The sequence below is a fragment of the Exophiala oligosperma genome (assembly GCF_000835515.1).
Source record: "Exophiala oligosperma strain CBS 72588 unplaced genomic scaffold supercont1.9, whole genome shotgun sequence".
NCBI lineage: Eukaryota > Fungi > Ascomycota > Eurotiomycetes > Chaetothyriales > Herpotrichiellaceae > Exophiala > Exophiala oligosperma.
In genome coordinates, this window is record NW_015622826.1 from 1,090,639 (window position 1) to 1,114,810 (window position 24,172).

Here is a 24,172-nt window from a genome sequence, read left to right on the forward strand (position 1 = left end):
CCCATGATTTTGTCGTCAAAGGTGCGTTTGGGTGAGATTGATTGATCGATTTGCCTTGAACAACTGCCGGACGATCTGAGATGATCTCAACCCACGTCCATTCATCCAATCCATGCCCAGTGTCCCACGCCAACTTCAATAAGTACTACTGTAAAATACTACTGTACGAGGGGCAGTACTCCGTACACCAGGGTAAGGGTAGTCAGGTACTGTACGGAGTACAGCAGGGTTATGTAAATGACCTAGTTACCTTAGTCAACCCACCCTCGCTTTCCAAAGGATGTCTAAAAACCCAACTATAGCCACCTACAGTAACAAACTCCCTACCTGCTCCGGGCCTAAGTGCCTAAAGAACTTGGTTGTCTACAGTAGGTGCCACGTATCTACTTGTAGTTAGGTAGTTTGGTAGTGCCCACCACAAGTCTACAGAACTCCATCAGGTACTCCGTAACTCTAGGCAATAACGTGCACCCCCCGCAGCAGGCCCCAAGCACGGACCCTTTAACAACAGGGAGGGGTGTGGGATAAGCATGATGGGCCTCGGGTGGGCTCATTTCGGGGGCCACCAGTGGGGGAAGAGGCCGAAGGGGGAAGGGGGGGTGTTTGGTGTTCCCCATCAGGCTTCACCAGGCTGAGTTTCCGTGCCAGTACCTATTAATATTGTCAATGACATGTTCAACTGCATCCCTAGAATTAAATTACATACCTAAAGAGTCCCTAAGCTACCTTACCCATCGATATCTACCTAATAGAGGTTACGTTCCTGAGGAGCCTTCTACATACTGTACTTGGTATTCAGTAAATACCTGGACCACGGTCAAAAAAGAAAACCTCAACGAGGCCCTGTACGAATACGAGATGCATTTTTTAACAACGCTCTTACATCTCATCTTTCCCCTCCCATCAAATCAATCATGCCTGACCTTGCTAAAGAAAACATTCATTTGGCCGCCATGATTCCGTGCCGTGCCGTGCTGTGCTGTACTGTGTTGCGTGCTGGTACCTGAGGTAAAAAGAAAACTGGGGGTATCATCTGTACCGTTTTTCCTTTGTTCTCAAGTTCCAACTGAACATGCCCTCGCCTCCTCATGCAATAACACAAAAACCAAACAGAAACTCACTTCGTCATCATCCTCCCACGGCCGTTGAATTAATTCATCATCATATGAAAATTTTCTTTCTCGTCATCCTTCCCGGAGAGTGTGTGTGTCGTCGTTTTTCTGCTTACCGAGGAAAATTTTGGGGTCTGTCTCTCTCTGTCTCTCTCAAAGTGCGCACTGTTGAGCGCTGTCTCCCCAGGAATTCAATCCAGCCGATGGAAATCACTCTCGTTAAATCTACCCGACCATCCCCAAGCCTGGAAGTACCGCTCACGTCCGACCCCGTACACCACATCCTGTTCCGGCCTAAAGGGGCTCTCCATGGACTCGCCAAAGTAGTACGCCCCGGCCATGTGCGAGGCCATTTTCATGGCCGACATCAACGTCCCCAGCCGCTTCTTGACCATTTCCCGCTGTCGATGGGCACTGTGCCAGAACCCGACCAGGCTCTCCAGCGCCTCCAGCCCGCTGGACACGAGCGACATGGTCCTGCTCTGGGAGTCCATCAGGTCCGAAAGCGTGCCTGCCGCCGTGATGACGTCCAGGGCGGCGGTGATGGCGAAGCCGTTGAACGGGCTGGTCGTGGCGAATCGGAAATAGGGGTCGCGCTCCTCGTGGTTGCTGAGCCGCTGCACCGTCCTCAGCATGGCCTCGGCGTGGTCGTGGCACGCCGTGATGCGCTCCGTCACAGCCTTGGGCTCGAGCGCCGCGTGGTGCACGTATCGGTGCAGCGTGATGGCCGTGTAGTGGTACATGATGTGCAGACCGTGGACCGAGTCCACCACCTCGTCGCCGTTGCGACTTCCCTGAGACATGGTCCGCACTTGATCCTCCCACGCGCACAGCCGGGCCTTGGTGTGGTGGTAAAAGTGTTCCATTTCTGCGGCGTATCTCTCCGGGTTGTCGGGACTGAGGCGGCTGGTCTTGTCCACCACGTCGTGGAAGATGGTGGCGATCTCGACCAGGTACCCCAAAAGTCCCACGCGAGACACATCGCCGGCGCCGTGCTGCTGCTGCTGCTGTTGATGTTGAACGTTATTTCCACCACAACCACCGAGCTCGAAAGGTGTGGCTAGGATGTTACCGGCCTCGTACGCAGTTCTCCCACACGGCAGCCGTATGTGGCATTGGGATCGGAACAGGTGAGCGATCGTGGCTGAACAACACCCGTCGAAACAATCCATGACGTACGCGGACCAGAAGGTCCGTCTCCTGCATTCCACCAGCGTGTCGTAGTCGAGTCCAAACTCGGTCGCGCCCGTCTCCGCGACGGCACGCACCCCGACCTCTGTGTTGTACTTGAGGCCAAAAGCGGTCCGCAGGGCCGAACCGCACAGGTCCCACGCCTTGTTGTACTGGCCCTGGGAAAAGGCCAACAGGGCCAGGATGAGCCGAGTCTGCAGCAGCTGCAGCGTGAGCTCGTCGGCGTTGTTGCGCGATGCTTCCTCGGCGATCTTTGCGAAGATGACGCGATGGGATTCGGCCTCGGGACGCCGCACAAATACGGACCCCATGGCCATCATGGCATAGAGCAACATGCGGTCCGCGCCGGACTTGCTGGGGCACTCCTTGACCCATCGCGTAAAGTCCTTGGTGGGGAGGGTGCCGTACGTGGCACTTTCAACGTAGGCAAAGTACTTGGCCACGTAGTGCAAGGTCAGGCTACGGTCGATTTCAGTCGGGTCCGTGGCGCTGGAAAATCTGGACACGGTGGTCGGGGAAACGATTGTGCTCATCAGTGTCCCCATGCTCAGGCTCTCGGGTTCTGAGCCGGGTCGAGGAGACATCGAGATGCGGGCGCGTTTTGCCGGGGGAAGGATCTCCGAGGAATCGTCGTCTGCGGCCACTCCGTCTTCGGTGGCAGGGGATAAGAGGCTCTCGAGTGCCATTGAGGACCTGCGCACATTCTTCAGGCCGACGCCAGCCCAGTCTGTGGATGCGTTCGATTCCCTCCGAAACGATTGCGCGTCTTGCTGCACTTCAGGCGGCGACGAACGAGAAGGTGAATATGTCGAGGAATTCGAACCGGTCCCGGCTTGTCTCGAAGAGGACGTGCGTGGTCTGCGGTAGACGGAGAAAAAGTAAAAATTAGCACATGTCCTCGGGCGGACGAACCAACGAATACAGCACTATTATTTACTCACGTCGTGTCGAATCTGCAATCACGGCCAAACTTCTGGCACTGGGCGCACTTGGGCACGCCGGGGTCGCACTTTATCTTCTTCTCCCTGCATGTGTTGCAGGCCTGGCCCAGCCGTTTTCGAGGCTTGCCCGCCTTGGTGGTGCCCCATTTCGGATTGACCGTGTCGCCGTTGATCATCTTTTGACAAAACGTGCCGTCGTCGTAGATGTAACACGGCCCTTTGCCGGGTAGCACCTCCTCTCTCATCACCGTTCGGCCGTAGCCATGGTCGATCGAGGGGCCAGGCGATCCGATGCCGGGTGACGGGAAGGGTGCACCACGATTGTCATGCGCGAGAGAGGACGACTGGGGATAGCCCCAGTATTGTGCTGGATTTGCATCGGGTCTGTTTACCTGAGGAAGCTGGTGGTAAGGACCAGGGAGGCCGGGCGTCTGCATCGAAGTCCTCTCCGACATGGGGCCGTAGGCATTGTGTTGAGCAACGTGGTGTTGGACCCCCGTGCCGTTGGCGGGAGGGGGCCCGTCTCCGCGGATCGAGCTGCTCGGAGCATGATAAGGCGAGGGCTGGGCAGGCTGGAAGGGCCCGAGATTGTTGTGCGAGGCCCCGGAGAGGAAGTCCCCAAATGACGGAAGACGAGGCCTGTGCGACGGTGCATCGCCCGTGGCCATAGATGGTGGTGGCGGTTGTGCGCTCGACGTCAGATTGGACGGGGGACTGCTGGACGAGAATGACGACGAGGTGGGACAGGGTTGTTGGGAGAGTTGTTGTTGTTGGGTTTCGTGCCACCGCCTCATGTGCAGGTCAGAAGGTAGCACGATACTCGTTGCCATGGACTCGTTATGCTCCCTGTCATGCATTAGGATTGTAACTCCCAATGTTTGAGAACAAGTAAAAATACTTCGAGTCACTCAGCCCGTTCGAGTCTACCAGACTTGAAGAAAGGAAGAGAACCAAGCGATTTCGTCGGAAATGCCGACGTCCTTCTCTCCCTTCCTTTGACGCCAAATGTCGGCTTCAGTAGTCGTAGGTCTGGACTGTGTCGCTGCTATGTGGACAAGGAGAAACTTGCGGCATTGCCACAAAACGATTCCCGGCGTGTGTTACTGTGTTGAACAATTCCCGAGCTTGGTTTCAATTTCAACAACGGGTGTCACTCTTGTCGGTGGTACAGCAGACGTCGAGGTGTCGATGTCGAATGGTCGTGTCGAGAAAATGTACTGTTAGAGTCGAGACGCCGGGGAATACTGCTTTTCGAAATTACATGCCTCAGATATGCATGTGTCTGTGATGACCGCCCACCCAAGCGCCGAATGATCAAATACTTCCAGAAGGACCAGCAATATTTTATTATTATTGCACCGAGTAGAAGAAGAAGAGCCTGTTTAGTCCTTTCAAGTCAACCGGCAGTCAGGTTGGTGAAGAGCACCGAAGAGCAAAAGTTGTGATGTGAGAGGTGACCTGCTATGGTAGGCAAGGGAGTAAACAAGTATCAGCAGACGAAACGGACGACTGCCTGCACCGATGATGATGACCCTCTTACTCGTATGTGGGTGGTCTTTTTGTCTGAGCAACTGCACATAACTGATCGAATAAGAATGCAGTTAGAGTAGATTTCTCTTGGTGGGAGCCTCTCTCTCTCTCTCTCTGTCGAAGAAAAAAAAGTGGGCATAAGGGCACGGGTAGGTCCCCCAGGGAAGCAGGCAGGCAGGTCAATGGCGCTGCGAACGGATCCATTCAGAGGGGAGATGACATGGATTCGACGAGGGATGGCGGCCTCGTGGAGTCGCATGATTCCGGACAACCTACGAGCAATACGGAGTAGACGCATGCCATTTCTTCTCTGACCCTGGTCGATCGCTTGCAAGGATGCGAGACTAGGGTTGTGGCGGCGGGAAGAGAGGATGATGTGGAGAGAGCGGCCGGGTTGAGGCAGAGTTTGGACCAGGGCGTCAGTCTGCTCACCATGGGCTCGCCGGGTAGTAAGACCCTTGTCTGTTCTTTTTAAGCTGTAGCCACACGCGACTGTTCCTCCCTTGTGTGTGTTGAGATGAATCACCACCAAGGGTGATGGTGTGAGAGCCCACCAGCAAAGTCACACTGTAGCCGATGGTGGATCACCCACGCAACGAGTGGTGGCAGAAGTCGACTCGAGCAAAAGGGCCGCAGTAACGAACTACTGAGGCACTGATGCTCCGTATACTGTTATGCTGGCTTCTGCTAGACCCATGAGGTGCTAGTGCGGTGGTTTCAATTGGTGTTACACGAGGTGATTCAGGGAAAAGCCTCGATGCTGGGTAAAAATGTTGCTAGCCAGGCCCAGGTAACGTACAGGACACCTACTGATGCTGGCACGCAGAGGGAAATTTGGCCAAAGACAGGGGGGTGATGAGCGTTGCTGGGATTTCCACATTGAGTGGAGGACACAATGCAGCCAAAGCCCCCATTCCTCAGAGACGTGGAGCACACAGCTCGCTGTCGCACGCTTTTCTCCCTCTGGCGCTCTATCTCTCTTATTACTGCGGATACTGTCGTACACCGTGAATAGTTACAAAGCCCTAGTACTCGTGCGTGAATTAGGTGTCTAGGTAGTGAATGCTGCACGGGCACGAGTCCTCCTCAAGGTACTCCTACATTCCAAAGTGAGAGCTGTTTAGTGACAACCATGCACTGTCCACCTCAGCTTCGGGTACTCCAGTAGCATGCATGACAATCTCTCGGGGTATGCGAGACGCTATCTGCCGGGTGTTTCGAATGGCGAGAAAGCCTTGTGTGTGCGTCAAGTGCTGCAGATATCTGGTACCCGAACAGTATGGAGTCGACCTTGAATGGATAAAACAACCACTATCGGTGCCACGCCCCTGCACTACAGCCCATTTTTAACCGGCAGTTTGCATACAAGTGCCAGACTCTAGTCAAGCGGCATTTCGGACGAATTTTCTTTCCCCCTTCTTCTGTACGGAGAGGATCTGTACAGCGCGGAAAGGTAACTCGTATCAATCAGACCCTGGCCAGACGCACGCCTCCTCCCGCTCGGAGCCACGGGATGGCAGGCTGCGTTTTCGTGCCAACCTAGCCCTTCTAGTGGCACATTCCCGCCATCTCCCCAATCGAGATGCTCGAGATGGACCGAGTACGGAGTATTGCATGCGCACGATCCGTGCCATAAGCCTGAAAGCCTGGGCCACTAGCTGTACTGGTACGTAAGGTGTTTGCCAGCGCTGGTCGGCCAAGTTACTTGCTGCCCTGCTCCCCAGGTATGTTGTCCTGCAACAGGCTGCTGGTAGAGGCCTCGACTGGTCCAGCATCTGACACTACTGGAAACTTACTGTACTGTTCAAGTAGCATTTTTTCCAAGGCACATGGCCATGCCACGGGTTATCTATCCGGGAAGCCGTCGACAATCTATCGTCAATCCGCTTCAGCCATCGTGTCTCAGAGAAGCGTGCACGCACTTTAGTGCTCGATATCGTGAGGGACCGCGCGGCTTGCTTTACAGTGTACTTACTACAAAGGTATCAGATCGAAGGGGACCACCGTTCAGCAGATGCACCAGGCAAACTACTCTTGGGACTGCTGGCCATCCGATTGACTCCATGGGACCCGCTCTCGCCTAACAGGTGCAGCCTAAATGGTCCGGACAGTTGCTAACCACCGGGGTGGCCATGCTCACGTAAAAGCATGTCCCCAAAGAGGACACGGAGAGACGCCACCAACTCATCCAACCCAAACAGCGCAGAGGGGACAAGCGAATTAGTGGTGGTGATCACAGGATTGTCGCACATGAAGGGTGACATTTTCGGCCTGAGACAGACGAGACAAAACCCACCACGCAAGCAGGTGAGGACGACCATGCATTAGCCTTGTCCCTCTTTTGCGCCTGAAGAGGTCGGTAGAAATTGTCGCAGTGGTCCTTCTCCGTTGTCGAGCGAGTACCTCAACACTTAGCTGTCCCGAGGAGTGTATCCTTGCCGAGACTTGAGGCCCTCCTCCTCCAATTACCTTGCTACTGTAGGCAGTAGTGTCACGCAACAGGCCTACAGTAACCATGTTCATGATACTCCGGCCGGCACTTAGTCTTGCCCCTAGCTACACGGCAACCGTGTTCCGCTTCATCTGGCGGCAGGGACGGCGCGGAAAAAAGTCAAGCTCTGAGGTCCAAACAAGGCAAGGGTCCTCATGTTCTGCAAGATTAAAGGTCTCCCCCAGATTCTCCTTCACGTCGCATCCGACGCAGACGATCCTTGGCTCTGGCATGTTTTTCGAGCCTCGTACTCTACGAACTGCTCGATTGGGTTGCTGCTGTCCTACGTCGCTTCACAGCCAATGCAGATTTGCTCCCTCACATGACCTTTTCTATTTTCAAGGATCCGTCATGCTTAGTGCTTCCCTGGGCGAATAGTGACACATTGTGAGCTTGACGAGGGTGTGCGGCCTTCAACCCCCCGGCGAACTCAGTAACGCCTGTATTCAGTGCAATGTCGCTTGCACTGCTGGGCCTCCAGTCTCATCACGTCAGAAAGGGTGGACAGGAAAGCTAGCCTTGTTGTCTAGTTCATCCCATGTCCGCTAGGCCCTAGCTCTACGGTGGTCCAGGCGCGAGTTAGCATGTTGCTTCGCCGATCGGACGCCGCACGACGACCACCACACACACTCCTTGACGCAAAGGAGAAACTCTCTCGTAGTCGAAGCCTCTAAAGTTGTCGACTTCGGTTAAAGGCCAACAACTGTGACCTGCCTAGGCGTCTCCACATCTCGCAAACTCCAGCCGCGCCCACTCTCTGTGACCCAAGCGAACTCTAGGCAAACGACGCTCGTGGACAAGCTTGCCACATGTCATCATACAAAATGCAAGTTAGTTGCGGGAGAGTGTCCAAGACTATTGTAGACATCTGCAATTCAGCAATGGCCCCTTCACACACACACACACACCACCGCCACCACTTCTTGCCTGTGACTAGACAGCTCGTAAAAGCATGCGAGTCAGCTCTTGATCGAGCTTGGTGAGTGAGTAGTAAGACACCGCGTCAAGATGCCGGTGATGGCTTCGGGGTCAGATCATCTGATCGTCGTCCACCCAGAGATGTCTAAGAGTCATCAGTGCCTTGTTTTGGAAGTAGCTGAGTGAAAAGCATTGGGCTCGAGATCACGACTCTGATGCCAAAGGACTACGATATCACGAGTCTCCCTCTCCTGTGAAAGGGCAAGGCCGGCCGAACCGAGGGGAACTACTCCTAACGGGCAGAAGCCAATGTGACAACTGGGCGGGTGGTGCTGCCGTCCCTCAACGCCACGCTTGTCCCAGTTTTGGATATTCACCATGCAAAGGACTGGTACAGTAGGAACGGCTTAGCCGGTGAATTGTAGAGAGCTCTCACATTGGATGTCTTCGGGATTGCTAACTTGAACGGATGCAAGTCGAAGGTTGTTGGGTAGTGGTACGGTAGGGATTTCGATCCTGGAACACTATCTGCTATTTCAATTTCGGTGCACAGGTGGAAACTAACACACACCATATCCCAGCAACGTGCCACATTTAAATTATGGAATGTAAAGCCATGCAGGGGAGAAGTGTCTCCTACTCGAGTAGTTTACGAATACTTGATCAAGCGTCTATCTACAGACCCTTACAAGCCCTTGGACAGGGGCACAGTCCGCAGAAATTGCCCGGGCATTTTGGCAAGAGTAGAGGCACTGCACGAGTCCATTCAAGGTTCCCACATGCTGCTCGTGGCATGGGTGTTTTGTGGTCAAAGCCCACGTTTTTCTTGAAATGCCGGCGCCTGTCAAACATTGGACCCTGCCCGCAGTGTGACAGGATATCCTGACCTGTGTGTGTGGCATTCTTTGCATTCGTCGAATAGTCTCGCATGGATTTGACCGGAGTCCGCGAGCATTGCCAGACTGCGCGCGAATGGTTTGGACGAATCAAGATGCTGTCGACACTGTGCACCTCTCGCTCTCCCAGCAAACTCGCCCTTCATCAATGTGTCGAAGGCGCACCCATTTCTGGAATGCTGCATGGCTCACTACCCACGTTGTGACAGGCGCTAGCTCCTGGCAGATGCGGAGCGTGATGAGCCGCTGTACCCGTGCATCCTCCAGTAACTCCTACAATACCAGGTGGAGGTGACGTGATAATGTTGACAATGCTTCACTGTGGATGGGCCCTTTTGCACGTGCCTTGGTTTCTCGACGGTGCAATCATTCTACTGTACAGATTCAAGGACGAGATACCGCATCCACAATCTACGAAAACAGGTTGATGAGGCCATTCTTCAACATCTTTGCCCAGTGCAATGACTCTACACGGGAAAATGTTGCAGCCGAGAAGACCGTGATTGATGAGTGTCTCAGTCGTGAGTCGAGCGCCGGGTGCTTCATTCCACCCCCAACGCCACGAAGCCAGATTGGGCAGTACAAAGGAGGGGTGATGAGCAAGAATGATTAGAGCGACATGGGGGGTTTCGTGGGCTTCGCAATCCTGGAGGCCAAAACTCCACCAAGACAAGGGTTCTCCCTTCCAGAGCCGAACGACCTCGGAGCGTTTGAAGAAGCCGGGCATCCTGCAGGATCCCCCTGGCATGAACTCGGATTATTCATGCGCGTTCGTCATTGACGGCGTCCATTCATTGCACAGTCAAACCGAATACTCGTACTCCGTACTCGTGGGACCCTAAACACGGTTCTGCCCTACGAGTACACTCGTAGGACTATGGAACACCCCTCCGCCCCCCTGCAGCTCGCCGGAGAGAGTCTCAGCTGTGGGCGGCGGCCCTCCGGCAACGCAATTTGGGTGTCTGGCTACTCCGTACTCCGTGTCTCTCTTGGGAGCTTGAGGACGGCGCGGGCCTTAACCTTAAGATACCTTCTTGAGGCTATTCCCCGAGGCCTGATATCCTCTCAGGATCGCCGCTACGGTGCAATGGGCGTTTCATAACCCCCACATACGCTTTCGTTGGGGAATGCAAGAGCGGCCTCTCCTACTCCGTGCATACGCTTGAGACTGTACTTGTGGTATCCGAAGGATAATACTCTACATATGTCCAAGGAGTACTGACTACGGCTAACGAAAGCACACCACGGAGAGTATAGCTAGAACGAGACGGGGGGAGGGGGATGGGGGGGAGAAAGCGCGATGCCTTGACCGGGTCTACTGTAAAAATTTCTCTCGGGATCTGCCTCTGCTCGTTGGCCCGTTTCACGATGACAATCCGTCGGAAAGAGTGTTCAGCTCCTACCTACCTAGGTAGCTTCCAGCCACGGTTTGAAGCAGTAGAGCCAGCTATGATTTCTGATTAGTGACGGGACATGGACTACAGGCTCCTGAGCCTCCAAAACATCCCCTGCTACCTACCTCATTTGGTGGTTGATGAGCACTCAGGGCGGACTGATCAGGTGCGAGTCAAGCATGCACCTCTTCCCCTGTCCTGTCACAGGCTTACGATATCCTTGTCCCGTCAACCTCTCTCTGTAAAGTAGCTTTACACCCAGTTCAAGCTCGTCGACGACCCTTGCGAGATCCACAAGGCCGATGTGACAAAGTGTTACGGAGTACTACCTTTTCTCACCAACGCCCTTTGCTCTTCACGAGACTGACTGAACTCGGACACCTGCGTCTCGGTTGCATTTTGGGTTGAACCCTTTTTTTTTCAACTCGTAGCAATGTGATGCTCTGTAGTCTAGGTGAAAAGAGACGTACGCGTCATTGATCGAACGAAAGTCTTTGGAGGTTGCCAATCAAACGTCCCCCAGTCCACCTAGATACATTATGCTTCCCGCAGCATCAGCACTATCCTACTCCGGCCACAGAGGCAGGATGTTTCCCATCTCGTTGATAGGTGGTTCAATTCCGGTACTCAATGTCAGACTCCGAGCACTAGGACCGCCAAAGAACATGGGGATCTCAGAGCGATCTTCCAACCCCCGGCAACTCCGCTTCTTCCTTACTTTTTCGATCGCACCTGTCAAAACCCACCTCGGCCAAACTGCCACCAAGCAGACCGACTGCATCTCGTGGTGGTTGCTGCTGCATAAGACTTCTGCAGGAACGGAGCATGATACTTTCCATGATGATCTGCGTTTCCCATCATCATCATTGTCCAGCCATGGTTACACTAACATGGAATGGGGGAATACAAGGGCGCGCACCTTGAAGACGTTTCCAGTTCTCTGGCAAGGTGCGGACGCATCTCGAGCTCTTGGGTGGTAACGGGAACAAGCCCCCCTTAGCAATGCAACAGCGTCCTTGTGGCCCGGTGCCGTCGTTTTGCCGCATTTTGTCAGTCAGGCGACTCCTTTTCACAGGGGTCCGCCACAAGGTTTGACTTTTCAGCCCTCTAGGGCTTACACTGTGCGTACTAAGCCAGTCGAAGTCGAAGGCTGGGCCTGAAAAGAAAACAAGACTCGTAAACGACGCACATGCGTTGCCTACTCCGATTTCGACTTTTGAATTGCCTTCAGATCGCTCACTGTGGTGACTGGGGAGGACGTCAACCCTCCAACACCCAGAATCATCATGCTTTACTTGGTAAGACTATATCACACCAAGGTGCCACATCACCCTGAATACACCCCGGCCACCAGACCCTTGCACTTAAGGTCCACCTTTTGGTTTACTCAATCACGTCTCTATCGCCAAGTACGACACGGGAAAGGAGACCAAAATTGGCAGTCATCATGAACTTTGGCAACTTGGACTCACTGCATACGTAGTTCCTGAGCGCGATTCACCCTCGCGTATTCAACCCTACCGCGTTGGAATGACTGCAGTGTCCACGACGATGCCTTCGTACACCAATCATGTCTAGAAACGCAAATGGATTAGAGAAGAGGTCCATCTGGCAAATACCGAATCTCTGGGTAAGGTTTTGCGCGAAGGGTGTGAAGTGTGAAGTGTGTCAAGCTGGCAGACAGGATGAGCACCGCCAGAGCTATCCATCATCCCACGATCGACCTTCCGACTTTCGAACCCAATCTTGCTTATGATAGATGGAGAAGGTTTCCACCCATGACAGTACGACCCATCGTCACCCTGTCCTACGACTACGAATTGCCACAGCTTGTGGGCTGAAACTCTCTTAGCTATGCCCCGTCATCGAATGCTTCATCCTTGCACTCGGTATGGCTCGAGTCACATGGCTTGGTCCTGAAAGTTTGTCCTGTGCGTGTCTTGAGAGAGTTCATCGAGGTATTTCAGGTGTGGAAGTTTGAATCCAATCTGCGGCGTGCCCCCTATCAATCTCCTACACCAGCCGTTATGTTGACTTTGATGCCGGGTTCTTTTGTGATGACGAGGATGGAGTGTACACCAGCTACCGCGCCTCGATGAAAACCTTCTTCACAGTTTGTCGATGGCAGGCAAACAAGCCCCGCCGAGACGTCCCAAGCCCAGGTTCGTCGCATCCAGTTTTGTGGTTTAAGATCTATTCGTTTACCACTGCCTCGATGAGGCAAGCCAAACTGGAAGTTTCCGAGATTACGTGCTCGTTCCCAATCGGGGGCCCTTCCTGATGTCGTGCTGGTCTTGACACGAACAAGACAAGACCATCTGGAATTCGGTGAAACAACTCCACTCTCCATACTCGTACTTGGAGAGAGTGGCGTCTTGACATGAGGATGTGCTTTAAGTTTGGTCAGTTCTTGCTAACATTCCGCGGAGAAATGCCGCCCAGAACACATATACGAGTACATATTCGTGGAAAGTCCAGATACTGACATGTGATATTCTGGTATTTCATTCTTCCCCTTTTTGGCGGGTTTCTCGGGTCCATGACCATTACGAATTGAACCCGAGCTTACGGGGTTCAGTGACAGTGGGAACAAGAACTCTTTTTTCTTCACACAAGACAAGATCCACATGGTCCTCCCATCTTGGGAGGATATCTCTGTTTTGCTTGAAATTTGCGGTTCCGATGAGAAACTAGAGTGCGCCCAAAAAGACCGTGTTCGAGCTCGAGCCTCGCGCGGGCCAAGAGTTTGGCAGCCAGAGTCATGATTTCACGGTATCGGGTGCGTGTGCGAGAGTGTATCTTGTGACATCCCTGCTTGCCTGGCGCTTCTGGCCAGACCCAGACCACTTTGTCGAGTCACAAGTACAGAGGCGATCAAGGGGGTTCCAGAGGAAGACGCGTGTCGAGCAAAGCATGGTGGGTTGGGCTGACTAGCTCTCATGATCCTGCGATATGGTGAGTGGGTTTGTTACCTGACGAGGAAGAATTCTTTCAACTGTTGGTCCGCGAATGGAAGATGATTATGTTTTGGATATGGGCATGAAGTGGTGTCTGAAAGTGCTGCGCGTGTTGAGGTACTATGTGGAGAGATGCGAGTGATTTATATTTGAGGTCTCACACAGAGTATGGAATCTATTTATCTCGCAACGAATGTTTCGCTCCAGTCTTCGGAGCATAGGTCAGGTACCCAGGAATGCCATGTCTGTCTTTTTGTCGAAATGAGAATCTTGTTGATACCCTGATAAGGGCGGTATTGTGATCATTAAGGGGTCTAACGAGGTATGGAGACTGATTCGTAAGATTGTTTAGTGACAACCTTATGACGAGGTAGTGCTCGCCACGGGCGAGAAAGATGAGAGATGAAGAGAGACAAAGGAGATGACACTCTTCGTGATACGTGAACGCTTTGCCCTCTGAACCAATAATTCTTTCCTAGCAAGTCGATAACTTCCTCTTGGTGACGATCATGTATATTATACCGTCTGATAAATGGTTCTTGTACTGGTTCTCTGCTCCATCTCTTCGGCAAAGTGTGTACTTGTTTTCGATTGAGACCCCCAAACATGTCTTGTTTATTGTACCCATACAATCTGATCAACGGTTTGATGCTGGTCCATCTCTTCCACAAACTGGCAATTTTTTCCCAAACACATTTCAGTCTAAACCCCCAATATTCAGAACAGCGTATCCCTAACGCACGCACATAGAAATCAAAGATTTGCACCTGTCCGCCTCTTCCAAAACTTGTAGGCCCAATACACGATTCCGACCGTGGTCAAGGCACGATAGGTCAGGAAAATGGCAATGGCAACATTCACACGCTCGTAATAACCGTGCAACAGCTTACCCACGGCGTGTTGCGGATCCTTGCCCACGCCTAAGCCTCCGATGCCGACGCGGTTCTTGTCGAACGAAGGCCGGGGTTTTCTGAGACCCAGCGGTACTTCTGCGGTGACGACACCACCACCACCAACAGGTTCAGGTTCGGAAGTAGGCACCGCCAGTGCCTGCGTGTTGGCGTCGATGGCCGTCTGGCTCGGTCGCCTTCTGTGGCCGGGCCACGACCCGGATGAAAAGGTCTCTGCCGAGTTCTTCCTGAACGAACGCGTGAGGGCCCAGACGATGAGACGCAGGTCGGGGACCGTGAAGGTAGGGTACTTCCACAGTTTGACGGCGTTGTAGGGCGGGAGCATGTCGAGAAAGTCGGCGAGGACGCCCAAGGTCAACCCCCACAGGAGGATCGGTTGTTGGTAACCCAGGGACTGCGAGGACGACGGGACGCCGAAGGGCGCCTGTGCCCAACCGGACACGGTGGACAGGTGGTCACCACCCTCCGTCGGGATGAAACCCGGTATGGAGCTGGCGTAGACGGACTCCGTCGGGAGGAGCCTGACGGCGCTGAACATCATCTTGCCCATGGTCCAACGGATCAACTTGTGCACGACGGGGCCGACGTGCCTGGCCATCCGGCTGGAGATGTCGACCGATTCTCTGGTCCGCAGGGTCGGCGACAGCAAGGCGCGCAGGGAGACCCAGTGGACCGACGCGACCTCGGTCGGCTGGGGCTGGACCGCGGGCACCGTCTTGCCCGTCAACAGGAACACGTAGGGGCACAGGACCATCAGGACCTCTTTGCTCCAGGACGACGAGACCAACCGCTCCGGGAGGTTGCCCGCGTGGAGGCAGTGCGCCGTTTCCAGGTCCAGCCCGATCTCTTCCCTTGTCTCTCGTATCGCCGCCGCGAGGTCGTCCGCGTCCTCGGGGTCTCTCTTGCCCCCAGGGAGCGCCGTGTGTCCCGACCACTTGTCGCCGGCGCGACCGGCGCGCTTGATGAACAAGAGTTCCGGGTCGCCATCTTGCACCCAGTCCTGTGAGAAGAATTCTTCTATGGACGACGGAGGGGAGGCTTGGGGTTGGTCGACCGCAATGACCGAGCCGTGGGACGGAGGGACTGGGGTGAACGCCGGGCGCACGCGGATTATGGCTGCGACGCTGGCTCGTTTCCGTGATCCTTCGGGATTGGGCACATGAGGGTACGGATTTTGGCGCAGCTGGACCAAGACGCTCTCGAGAGCCTTGGTGATGGCTTTGGAATCTTCTGACATGTCTGAACTTCGCGGAGCAGCTCAGTATAGTGGGACTATATCGTTATGTTTGTTGGGTGTTTCCGTAAGCCCATAGGCAGACACGTCTGAGGTGCCGAGGTCTGATATGGCACTATTCTTTTCGAGACATTCAGCCTCGTAGCCTCGTAGCCTCGTCGGGGAACGGATAAACACCGGCAATGACGTTCACGGAGATGCTGAAGAGGAGAGCATGTGCACGTGTCGTACAGGTTGCATTGCCATTGGCTGTTGGGGATTTGCTCTACCACCACATGCACCAGGAACGAAAGGGAAAACTGCACCACGTTGAGCTCCGATCGAGCTGGGAGCTTTTTTTCTGTAGTTTTATATCGATACCTATATCTGTACTTTGCAAAGATTTCTCATTCTGCCCGAGTATATGGTACGCAGCCGTAATCTTCGAACGTTGACCACCTGGTGAACACTTCTCACCACCATCCTTTGTTGACAATGCGTTTCGGCAAAACCCTCTCCGATTCCGTTTACCCGCCGTGGAAGGATAAGTACCTCGAATATGACAAGATTAAGAAACTACTGCGCGAGGACGAAACCTCCCCTCAAGGCCGGGCCGGTGACGGCAGCGGGCAAAGCTGGACAGAGCAAGATGAGGAAAACTTCGTCCACGAACTGACCGTGGTTCAGCTGGAAAAGGTCAACCAGCACCAAGTTAACACCTTCAATTCCATCCGCGACCGAGCCGCCGCTTGCGAGGCCAAAGTCCCTAGCCCGGACAAAGACGATGCCGGAATATCAGAGGAAGAGTGGAAGGCCGTGGCAAAGGACATGCTGAGAGAGCTGGACGGGATATCCAAGGACCTGAACGAACTTAGAAAGTTCAGCAGAATAAATTACACTGGCTTCCTGAAGGCAGCCAAGAAACACGACAGGAAGAGAGGACTCAAGTACCGCGTCCGACCTATACTGCAGGTCCGCCTCGCTCAGACCCCGTTCAATTCGGAAGACTACTCTCCGTTGCTCTACCGTCTGTCTGCCATGTACTCCTGGGCCCGCCAGATGCTGGGAGAGGAAGCCTCCGGCAAGGAAGCCGACACAGATATCCGACCCAAAGATGTCTACACGGCACACAAATACTGGGTGCATGTCGACAACATCCTCGAGGTCAAGACGCATATTTTGCGTCGTCTGCCTGTTCTTGTCTACAACCCGCAGTCTGTCAAAGTGGTTGACTCGGCACAAAAGGACCCCACCCTCACGTCCATCTACTTTGATAACCAAAGCTTTGACCTGTACAATAGCAAGGTTGGGACGACGAGCGCCGGTGACTCTGTGAGACTTCGATGGACGGGACTTCTCAACGACAAGCCAGAGATTATCCTGGAGAAAAAGACAGTCGGAGAAGACACTGAAAGCAGTGACACCAGAATTTCCATCAAAGAGAAATACGTCACTCCGTTCTTGAAGGGCGAATACAAGATGGAAAAGCAGATCAAAAAGTTGGAAGAACGACTTGGACCTGATCACCAGGAGGTTGCAGAGTTCAAAGCCGATGTCGAGGAGATTCAATCTTTTATCAAGGAGAAGAACCTTGAACCAGTCCTGCGAGCAAGTTATACCCGTACAGCCTTCCAGATTCCAGGTGACGACCGCATCAGAGTTTCTCTCGATACCGACCTGGCGTTCATCCGCGAGGACGCACTGGACGAGGATCGGCCATGCCGCGACCCGGAGGATTGGCACAGATCTGATATCGACAAAAACGGCATGGAATATCCATACTCTGCCATCAAGAAAGGAGAAATCACCCGGTTCCCTCACGCCGTTCTTGAGATCAAGGTCAAGGACTCCAAATTTACTAGGAACAATGCCTGGCTACACGATCTCATGAATTCCCATCTTGTCAAGGAAGAGAAGAGGTTTTCCAAGTTTGTACATGGTGTTGCGCAGCTCTTTGAAGATTACGTCAACAGCTTCCCGTTCTGGTTGAGTGATCTTGAGACGGAAATTCGAAGGGATCCTGTCACAGCCTACCAAGAAGAGCAAGAACGCGAACAAAGACGAGCAGAAGACGAAATGGCCGTCGGAAGCTTGTTGGCTAATTCAAAGCTCGCCAGCTCTCCTAGAGGAAAGACCGGGTCGCTTGGGAAGTCGCCTGGCAAGTTCCCCGAACGGAGAATGTCGGGTCAACTTTCACAATCTGTTCAATCTCAATCCAGGCTGAGACAGTCCACTCAACTCGAGACTACAGTTGAGGAACATGATTCCGATGAAGACGGGATCCAAGCCACTTCCGAAACCTCCAAAGGTGGCTTACGGGCATACCTGCCCGCTTTCTCGAATTCACGATACGCCCGCCGTCGCCGCCAGAAAAGCCCTTGGGACAATGCGCCGCTTCCACCTGGAGTCAAAGAACCTGGGTTCTGGATCAAGGATCAGGGTGAATTGAAAGTTGAGGCCAAGGTATGGCTCGCCAATCAACGAACATTTATCAAATGGCAGCATATTGCGGTCCTCCTGGCCACCTTGTCCCTGGGGCTGTACAATGCTGCAGGTGTACACAACAACATCGCTCGGACTCTGTCAGTGGTCTACACTGCATTTGCGGCCTTTGCGGCAATATGGGGATGGGGCGTCTACATGTGGCGAAGCAAGTTGATCACGGAGAGAAGTGGTAAGGATTTTGATAATGCCATTGGGCCTTTCGTGGTGGCTATTGGTCTTGCTTGCGCTCTGATTCTGAACTTTGCTTTCAAGTATCAGGCTGCCGTGGCAAACAGCAATCAAGGGATGGGAAACGCTACGAGCATCTTGTTACCCATGGGCATGCAAATGAGAATGGGTGATGTTAATAGTGGATTGTATGTGCAGAGTTCATGATTATGTCGGGCAGGGATATTGATATGAAAAGATGTGCATCTAATATGTGAGGATGGGTGAGGCAGGAAAAGGGAGGAAAAAGGGGTCACGATGCTCCATACTCGTTCTGAGTACTTGTTGATACGTAGGTAATGAAAGATACAGGGTTTTCAGATCAACAAAAGTATCCCATTCTGTACCTGATACTCGGAGTTCCCGTCCCAGGTGGTCTCGTATGTGATACACCCCGGCCGGTTCTACCTATCCATGGACGACCTCGATGTTGGTGGTGACGTTTCCCTTGGTCGCCCTCGAATAAGGACACACCTCCTTGGCTTTGGCCACGACCTTTTCCAACTGGTTCCTCTCCAGGCCCTTGACCTTTACCTTCATGTCGACCCGGATACCCATGTCGAGTTTCTTCATGTCACCCACCAGGTGGACCGTCGTCTCCACCACCGAATCTTCTTCCCTCTCGGGCATTTTGATCTTGAGTGATATGGCCGACGCGTTCATCTGCGAAAGATGTGAAGATGAAGGTTAGTTGTTTTTGGTCGTGACGTTACCGACACCAGAACCGACACCGATGAAGACGCCTTTTTTTTCCCTCCTCTTCTTACTCGAACAAGTCCAAAAAAAAACTTACGGCTGATTGAAAACAAGCACCGTAACCTGCGGCGAACAATTCTTCGGGGTTGGTCTTCCCTACATCACCTTGGCCTCCTAATGCTTTGGCCATTGTGAGGTCTGGAGAAATTCCCCCCCAAGTGTGTCAGTCATTCGTTCAATCCAGTCAGCCGTATATCATCACATCGCCACATCACATCATATGTCGACGTGGGTGAGATATTGTACACGTACCGAGATTCAAATCATCACCTTCGACATGACTGGCAACAGGAAATCTCATGTCAGTTTTTGCCTTTCTTTTTCTTTTTTTGTCTCAAACCCCCCCCCCCCCAAAAACAACAAAAGGTCCCGTCAATGAACGAACAAAAAACCAAAAAAAAACTCACCCGGTCCTAGCACCGACCACTTTTGCATGAGCAGAGTACAAAACCGGCGCCGTGTCGGTGTTTAATGACCTTGTTGTAATCACAGGCATCACACGACGCATTCCAACTCTGCCCGTGACCATGCGAGTCGTAGTACTAGCAGCATGACGAGGGGTCCATTGTAAAATTGCTCTCGAGGCTGCCATATTGAATGGCTAAAATTCTTTCTTACGTAGGTCAAAGGGAGTCGACTGTGAGAAAGGAATAGTTTCATTTATAACAGACAGAGAAACAAACGTATGATCATACCATCTACCTAGGTACTACGTCTCCTTTGCCTACGTTTGCTGGACGAGTGGATATCTAGTTGTGCTTCTCTCGACCAAGTCATGTCTAAGCTCAAAAAGTCGTGACATAATGACTCCCCTTGAAACTGTACGAGTATACTGTGACCGGGGTGGATCTGATCTAGATCCAGGGATCAACAACACCGGATCGCTGCTGATGAGGAAATATTTCAATCCACCTCTTCTCACTATCCTCATGGATACTCACAGTCATACTCGTTCATACTCTGAGTTCGGAATTGGAAAAGGGAAGAAGGTCTTTCTGGCAGAAAATTTAATTGTTCAATTTCTATACAAACATCTCTGCACCGAGAACTTTTACGTTCGAAAAAGAATGAAAAAAGTCCATCGACCACTGTCAAAGTGTGTCTCTCCATGACGACATTAATATGCCATCGACAGAAGTCGATCATGAGAGGACAATTCAACCAGGGCGTCAAATCACTGTCGCGCCTCGGTAACCACGCCCTCATAATCCCTCGATTTAATGTAGTCCAATGTTCGGAAAAAGTGGCGTTTCGGGTTTTCTAGAGTCTGCGGATTACCCTCTGCGTTGGTGGTTGACAAGTTGGAGTGGATGAGCTCAATCAAGCCGTTCAGATATTTCGTCGTCACCTGTCTATCATCAGTATACAAAGTGTCAAACAAAACAACCTAGCATCCTTACCGTTTCGTTCTGTTGATCGAAATAGTAGACATATCTATTCAAAATCTCAACGAACAACTCCACTGATACCGCAGTGTCCATGCAGGCATCGGCAACACGAAGTGCTCGCTGCAAACATTCCAATACACGCTTGCCGTCCCGATAGAACTGTGTTTTCTGTTAGCACGCTCTCTATAAACTCCCAAAATCTCCACTTACGTCTTTGGGATCTTCCTCCTTGCCTGGTATCTCAACACACCACCAGAGATGGCTGGCCAGATAAACAGCCCTACATTGATCCGGTTTCTTCAATAGTTTGCTTCCGTGGAGGGCTGCTTTTGTGATGAGCGTATCATAGTTCTCCTTTCCAAAGCCTCGAGTTGTTTGTAATGCGCCAGCAATGATGCACACAGCCTGGAACTGAGCTCTTGAGTCGCTTATGCTATCCTCATAAACAGTAAACGCTTGGGCAAAAAATTCATACGCAAACTCTTCAAACCCGCATTGATCGGCTATTTGACCACAAGCAACAAACAGACGGAGACACAGTTCGGCGGCACCTGGATTGACCCGAGTGTACAATTGTGACAGGGTTTGATGCATGAAACGATACAACGTGGAAGACTGGCTCTGCCAATTGTCATCAAAGTGTTCTCGTGATTTGAGTTTCCGAGCGAGCTTCATCGAGGCTGTAATGATCGCTGGCATGGTGTATTTGATTCTCTCGTTGCCGGCATCGTAGGCTTTCTTAGTTTGTTGTAGTAGCTTGAGTTGAGTATCGTTGTCGGCACCGGCGATGAAATGGACAATCCGTGCAAGCCATCCCTGCTCTTCGACCGTCTCGTCGGATTCACCTCCTCTCTGCCGGTTCAGACCAGGATATCCTCCAGGTTGCTGGATGCCTTCCTTGATAATCACCTTCAGTAGAGACAGGACGCCTTCAAGATGCTGCGTCGTCGTAATCTTGATCCGGCTCCGTAGGATGTTCTTGGCCACCTCACCCGCAACAGCACGACGGGTGGCGTAGGTTTGTGATTGGAACAGAGGAAGGTAGTTGGGTAGAGTTAACGCAGTAAAGAGGGAGAAGTATGTACGAATTGGTGATAGCAGGAGGTTGAGCATGTTCGCTTGTGTAGCAGCGGAATGAAGATCGGCAGAATCGACATACTCAGCAGTCTTCTCACGAGCATATGCCAGAATTTGATCCACATACTCTAATCTGTCTGGATAAATGTTGCTTCGCATGGTCAGTCAAAAATGGACGGACGGGCAGATGGCGCATCACTTACAGGGCGAGGTTGGCGAGAGAAGTCAAAAGAGCCATCGTATCCTGGATTGGTAGGCTTCTCGTCTTGACCAGGCTTACCACCTGTTCGTAAAATATCTCGAATAACCTCACCTCCCCAACACCAGCGGCAGTCTTTTCACCGTTGGTAGCTGGAGTAGCAGGAGTTGTTGGTTCAGATTCGACCGGATGCGACTCAGTCGGTGATTTTGGCTCGGTGCCATTCGAGTTGGGAGTCTCTGGCTCGGCAGCAGGCGTCGGCTTCGCGTCTTGATTCAGGTCGACCTTCTCCAACATGCGGATGGCCGCTTCCTCCTCCGCCTTCCGCTTGTCCTCTTCAGATGAGCCTTCGGATTCTCTCTGCGCATATGTCGAAAGGCGATCCATAAGGCCGATAACAATCTTCTTCATGTCGACATGTGGGTTCAGCCGAGCAATGGCAGACAGCATCTGATCCAGAGTATGAAGGTGGTATTCATCAGGGAAGACCTTTGTGATGACTAAGGATGGTCAGTTTGTGTGTCTCGGGTCAACATCCCGCGTGCATACCTTCAAGTAGATACTCTTGCGCCAGTACATCCCTGCACTGCACCACCTGTTCCAGCAATGGAGAGATTATGGTTGCCTTATACGTTTCCAAGTCGACAAGTTGGCTCAACCGGACGAGATTGCTTCCAACGAGCAGTTCAAGTTCTCTCCGTTCTTGCGTCCTCTGCTCTCTTTCTCGAGAATGGCCCTGGTGTTGCCAACGAACCCACAACTTGTTCATTTCCACAAAGTTGGTCAGAATGAAGTTGATCGAATCTTGGAGATTGCCCTGAGGCCCCTCCTCTTTGCCAGACGGTAAATAATCTCTCGCTTGACCCATGAGGTAGTACCGCAGGAATAGTCCTCGGATGGGGTGTTGTACACCACGGCTCATCTCCATCATATCTTTCATGATCTCTTTGACGGGTGCATCCTCAACTCCCATATAAACCGTACCAACAGTTATCATTAGGTATAATCTCGGTATTATATTCCCTGCGTACTGAACAAGTTCGTAAAGGTCTGCGAGGTGATTGACCGGGTGAGAGTCGCGTAGATAGTCGGAAAGATACCTGAGCGCATCGAAGACTGCCATGTATAGTTCATAATACTGTTTAGGTCCAAGGGTCGGCGTCCGGAGTTCGGAAACCAAGGTTGAACTGATCAATGACATATCCAGTCAGCATGATGATGGCAAAGCAATAGGAGATCGCAAACATACCCGCACTTAAGGGCATCCATGAGCTTCCCGGGAGTTTCAAGGCATCGGCGCATTTGCTGGGACTGTTGGCGCACCACACCCAAGGCTTCCTCCAGAAGCCTGCCCTGGTCCTCGACGGCCGTTGGGCCTGCCGCGGCCATTGCGACGGATGGGCTGCTCTACGACCAGTTCCGGTAGAAAAAGTAATGCCGGGGAAGACGGAGGGAGCGTATGAGTGTGTTGTGGGTGATTGAGGAAGGTTGTCTTATGACAGTCGCGACATGTGCATGGTGAAGCTCATGCATGTACATACGAATAGGCCAGGCCACTACAATCGACCTCCCCAAGCGCAGGAGCAGCAACTGCGGACCAATGACTTACGACTACCGGCACTATTCCGTATCAAGACTGGATTCTCTTGGCAGTCTTTCACTTCGCTCACTACCTGGTACTATCATCATGAGTGAATGTATTGTACACGTTCCATCTATTAGAAACACCTGCGATGTCTACACCGGCAAAGGCCTACAACGAGAATCCTTGTTCATCACTGTGATGAGGCTGACCGCTAACACACCCTTCACACTGACACCTTACCGCACCGTTAGGCTGTTGCTACCCTACTTACCGGCCCATCATCTACACAATGAGCTAGCTCAGCCTGATCAGAACAGTCATTCCTTCTAGCGCTATTCCCGCCTCAGGCTCGTTAAGTTCTTCCAGAGCCATGTCGGGCGTCACAGCATTAAGATCCTCGGCATCGAGGATGCATACCATTCGCCCATGCTCTGTTCCGTGATTGATCATGCTATTGATGACTTCGAGATCAATGGCAATACTCTGTACATGCGACAAGCCTCGATACTACGCTGCATTACAGTAGCTCTCAGCATCCCTACCTTCAGTTCTGGCGCCCAATCGTTCGCTCCAATGATGTGGCACGTCTGACAATCACCTCGCTTATGTACAATTACTTCGAACTTCCGAGTCACTTCCGTTACCATTCGCGACTAGCCCTGCGATACCCCGTCAAGGCTCGAATTCAAGCTAGGTTGCTGGCCGTGTTGAACTGACTAAACAAGATAGTGTGTTTCTGAGGAGCTCACAGCGCATGAATTGAGCCGCATGACAATGACTTTCGCTAGTCTAGTGAAGCTATGCTGCGTTGGCCAGACCCTTCGAAGTACCCTTCCTTGACCTAATTTACCCTTGCTGTTGATCCCACTCCCATTTCTGCTGGACTGGGAACTTTCACTCG

The 24,172-nt window shown here is 52.4% G+C and overlaps 6 protein-coding genes across 6 annotated transcripts; 1 reads left to right on the forward strand and 5 right to left on the reverse strand.

The window, feature by feature from the left end:
* Window positions 1-805: 805 nt before the first annotated feature.
* PV06_08968 (uncharacterized protein) lies at window positions 806-4,166 on the reverse strand. The gene is made up of 3 exons (XM_016410361.1): window positions 4,143-4,166; window positions 3,245-4,090; window positions 806-3,161 (listed from the first exon to the last, which is right to left on the reverse strand). Exons 2-3 carry the CDS (start codon window positions 4,072-4,074, stop codon window positions 1,304-1,306), a joined length of 2,688 nt encoding a protein of 895 aa, XP_016259383.1. The 5' UTR covers window positions 4,075-4,090; window positions 4,143-4,166; the 3' UTR covers window positions 806-1,303.
* Window positions 4,167-12,478: 8,312 nt separating this feature from the next.
* On the reverse strand, window positions 12,479-12,823 carry PV06_08969 (uncharacterized protein; the record flags this gene model as incomplete). Its single annotated transcript, XM_016410362.1, has 1 exon — window positions 12,479-12,823. One exon carries the CDS (start codon window positions 12,821-12,823, stop codon window positions 12,479-12,481), a length of 345 nt encoding a protein of 114 aa, XP_016259384.1.
* A 731-nt stretch (window positions 12,824-13,554) lies between these two features.
* PV06_08970 (uncharacterized protein) lies at window positions 13,555-15,649 on the reverse strand. Its single transcript, XM_016410363.1, has one exon. The coding sequence runs from the start codon at window positions 15,576-15,578 to the stop codon at window positions 14,184-14,186; it is 1,395 nt and encodes a 464-aa protein (XP_016259385.1). The 5' UTR covers window positions 15,579-15,649; the 3' UTR covers window positions 13,555-14,183.
* A 209-nt stretch (window positions 15,650-15,858) lies between these two features.
* Window positions 15,859-18,593, forward strand: PV06_08971 (uncharacterized protein). The gene has a single exon (XM_016410364.1). It carries the CDS (start codon window positions 16,050-16,052, stop codon window positions 18,432-18,434), a length of 2,385 nt encoding a protein of 794 aa, XP_016259386.1. The 5' UTR covers window positions 15,859-16,049; the 3' UTR covers window positions 18,435-18,593.
* An 81-nt stretch (window positions 18,594-18,674) lies between these two features.
* On the reverse strand, window positions 18,675-19,164 carry PV06_08972 (uncharacterized protein; the record flags this gene model as incomplete). The annotated part of the gene is made up of 2 exons (XM_016410365.1): window positions 19,060-19,164; window positions 18,675-18,929 (listed from the first exon to the last, which is right to left on the reverse strand). The coding sequence occupies exons 1-2, from the start codon at window positions 19,150-19,152 to the stop codon at window positions 18,675-18,677; spliced, it is 348 nt and encodes a 115-aa protein (XP_016259387.1). The 5' UTR covers window positions 19,153-19,164.
* An 848-nt stretch (window positions 19,165-20,012) lies between these two features.
* On the reverse strand, window positions 20,013-23,215 carry PV06_08973 (uncharacterized protein). The gene is made up of 6 exons (XM_016410366.1): window positions 22,936-23,215; window positions 22,236-22,873; window positions 21,691-22,186; window positions 20,621-21,638; window positions 20,423-20,569; window positions 20,013-20,370 (listed from the first exon to the last, which is right to left on the reverse strand). Exons 1-6 carry the CDS (start codon window positions 23,073-23,075, stop codon window positions 20,197-20,199), a joined length of 2,613 nt encoding a protein of 870 aa, XP_016259388.1. The 5' UTR covers window positions 23,076-23,215; the 3' UTR covers window positions 20,013-20,196.
* Window positions 23,216-24,172: the final 957 nt, after the last annotated feature.

Bases quoted from the DNA above. Each gene is read 5' to 3' on its own strand.
- PV06_08973 (XM_016410366.1), bottom strand. From the start codon at position 23,075: ATGGCCGCGGCAGGCCCAACGGCCGTCGAGGACCAGGGCAGGCTTCTG. The intron at 21,639-21,690 runs GTAAGTGATGCG...GACCATGCGAAG, and splicing joins TCTCTCGCCAACCTCGCCCT to CAACATTTATCCAGACAGAT. The intron at 20,371-20,422 runs GTAAGGATGCTA...GATGATAGACAG, and splicing joins TCGATCAACAGAACGAAACG to GTGACGACGAAATATCTGAA.
- PV06_08970 (XM_016410363.1), bottom strand. From the start codon at position 15,578: ATGTCAGAAGATTCCAAAGCCATCACCAAGGCTCTCGAGAGCGTCTTG.
- PV06_08968 (XM_016410361.1), bottom strand. From the start codon at position 4,074: ATGGCAACGAGTATCGTGCTACCTTCTGACCTGCACATGAGGCGGTGG. The intron at 3,162-3,244 runs GTGAGTAAATAA...CGTCTACCGCAG, and splicing joins GATTGCAGATTCGACACGAC to ACCACGCACGTCCTCTTCGA.
- PV06_08971 (XM_016410364.1), top strand. From the start codon at position 16,050: ATGCGTTTCGGCAAAACCCTCTCCGATTCCGTTTACCCGCCGTGGAAG.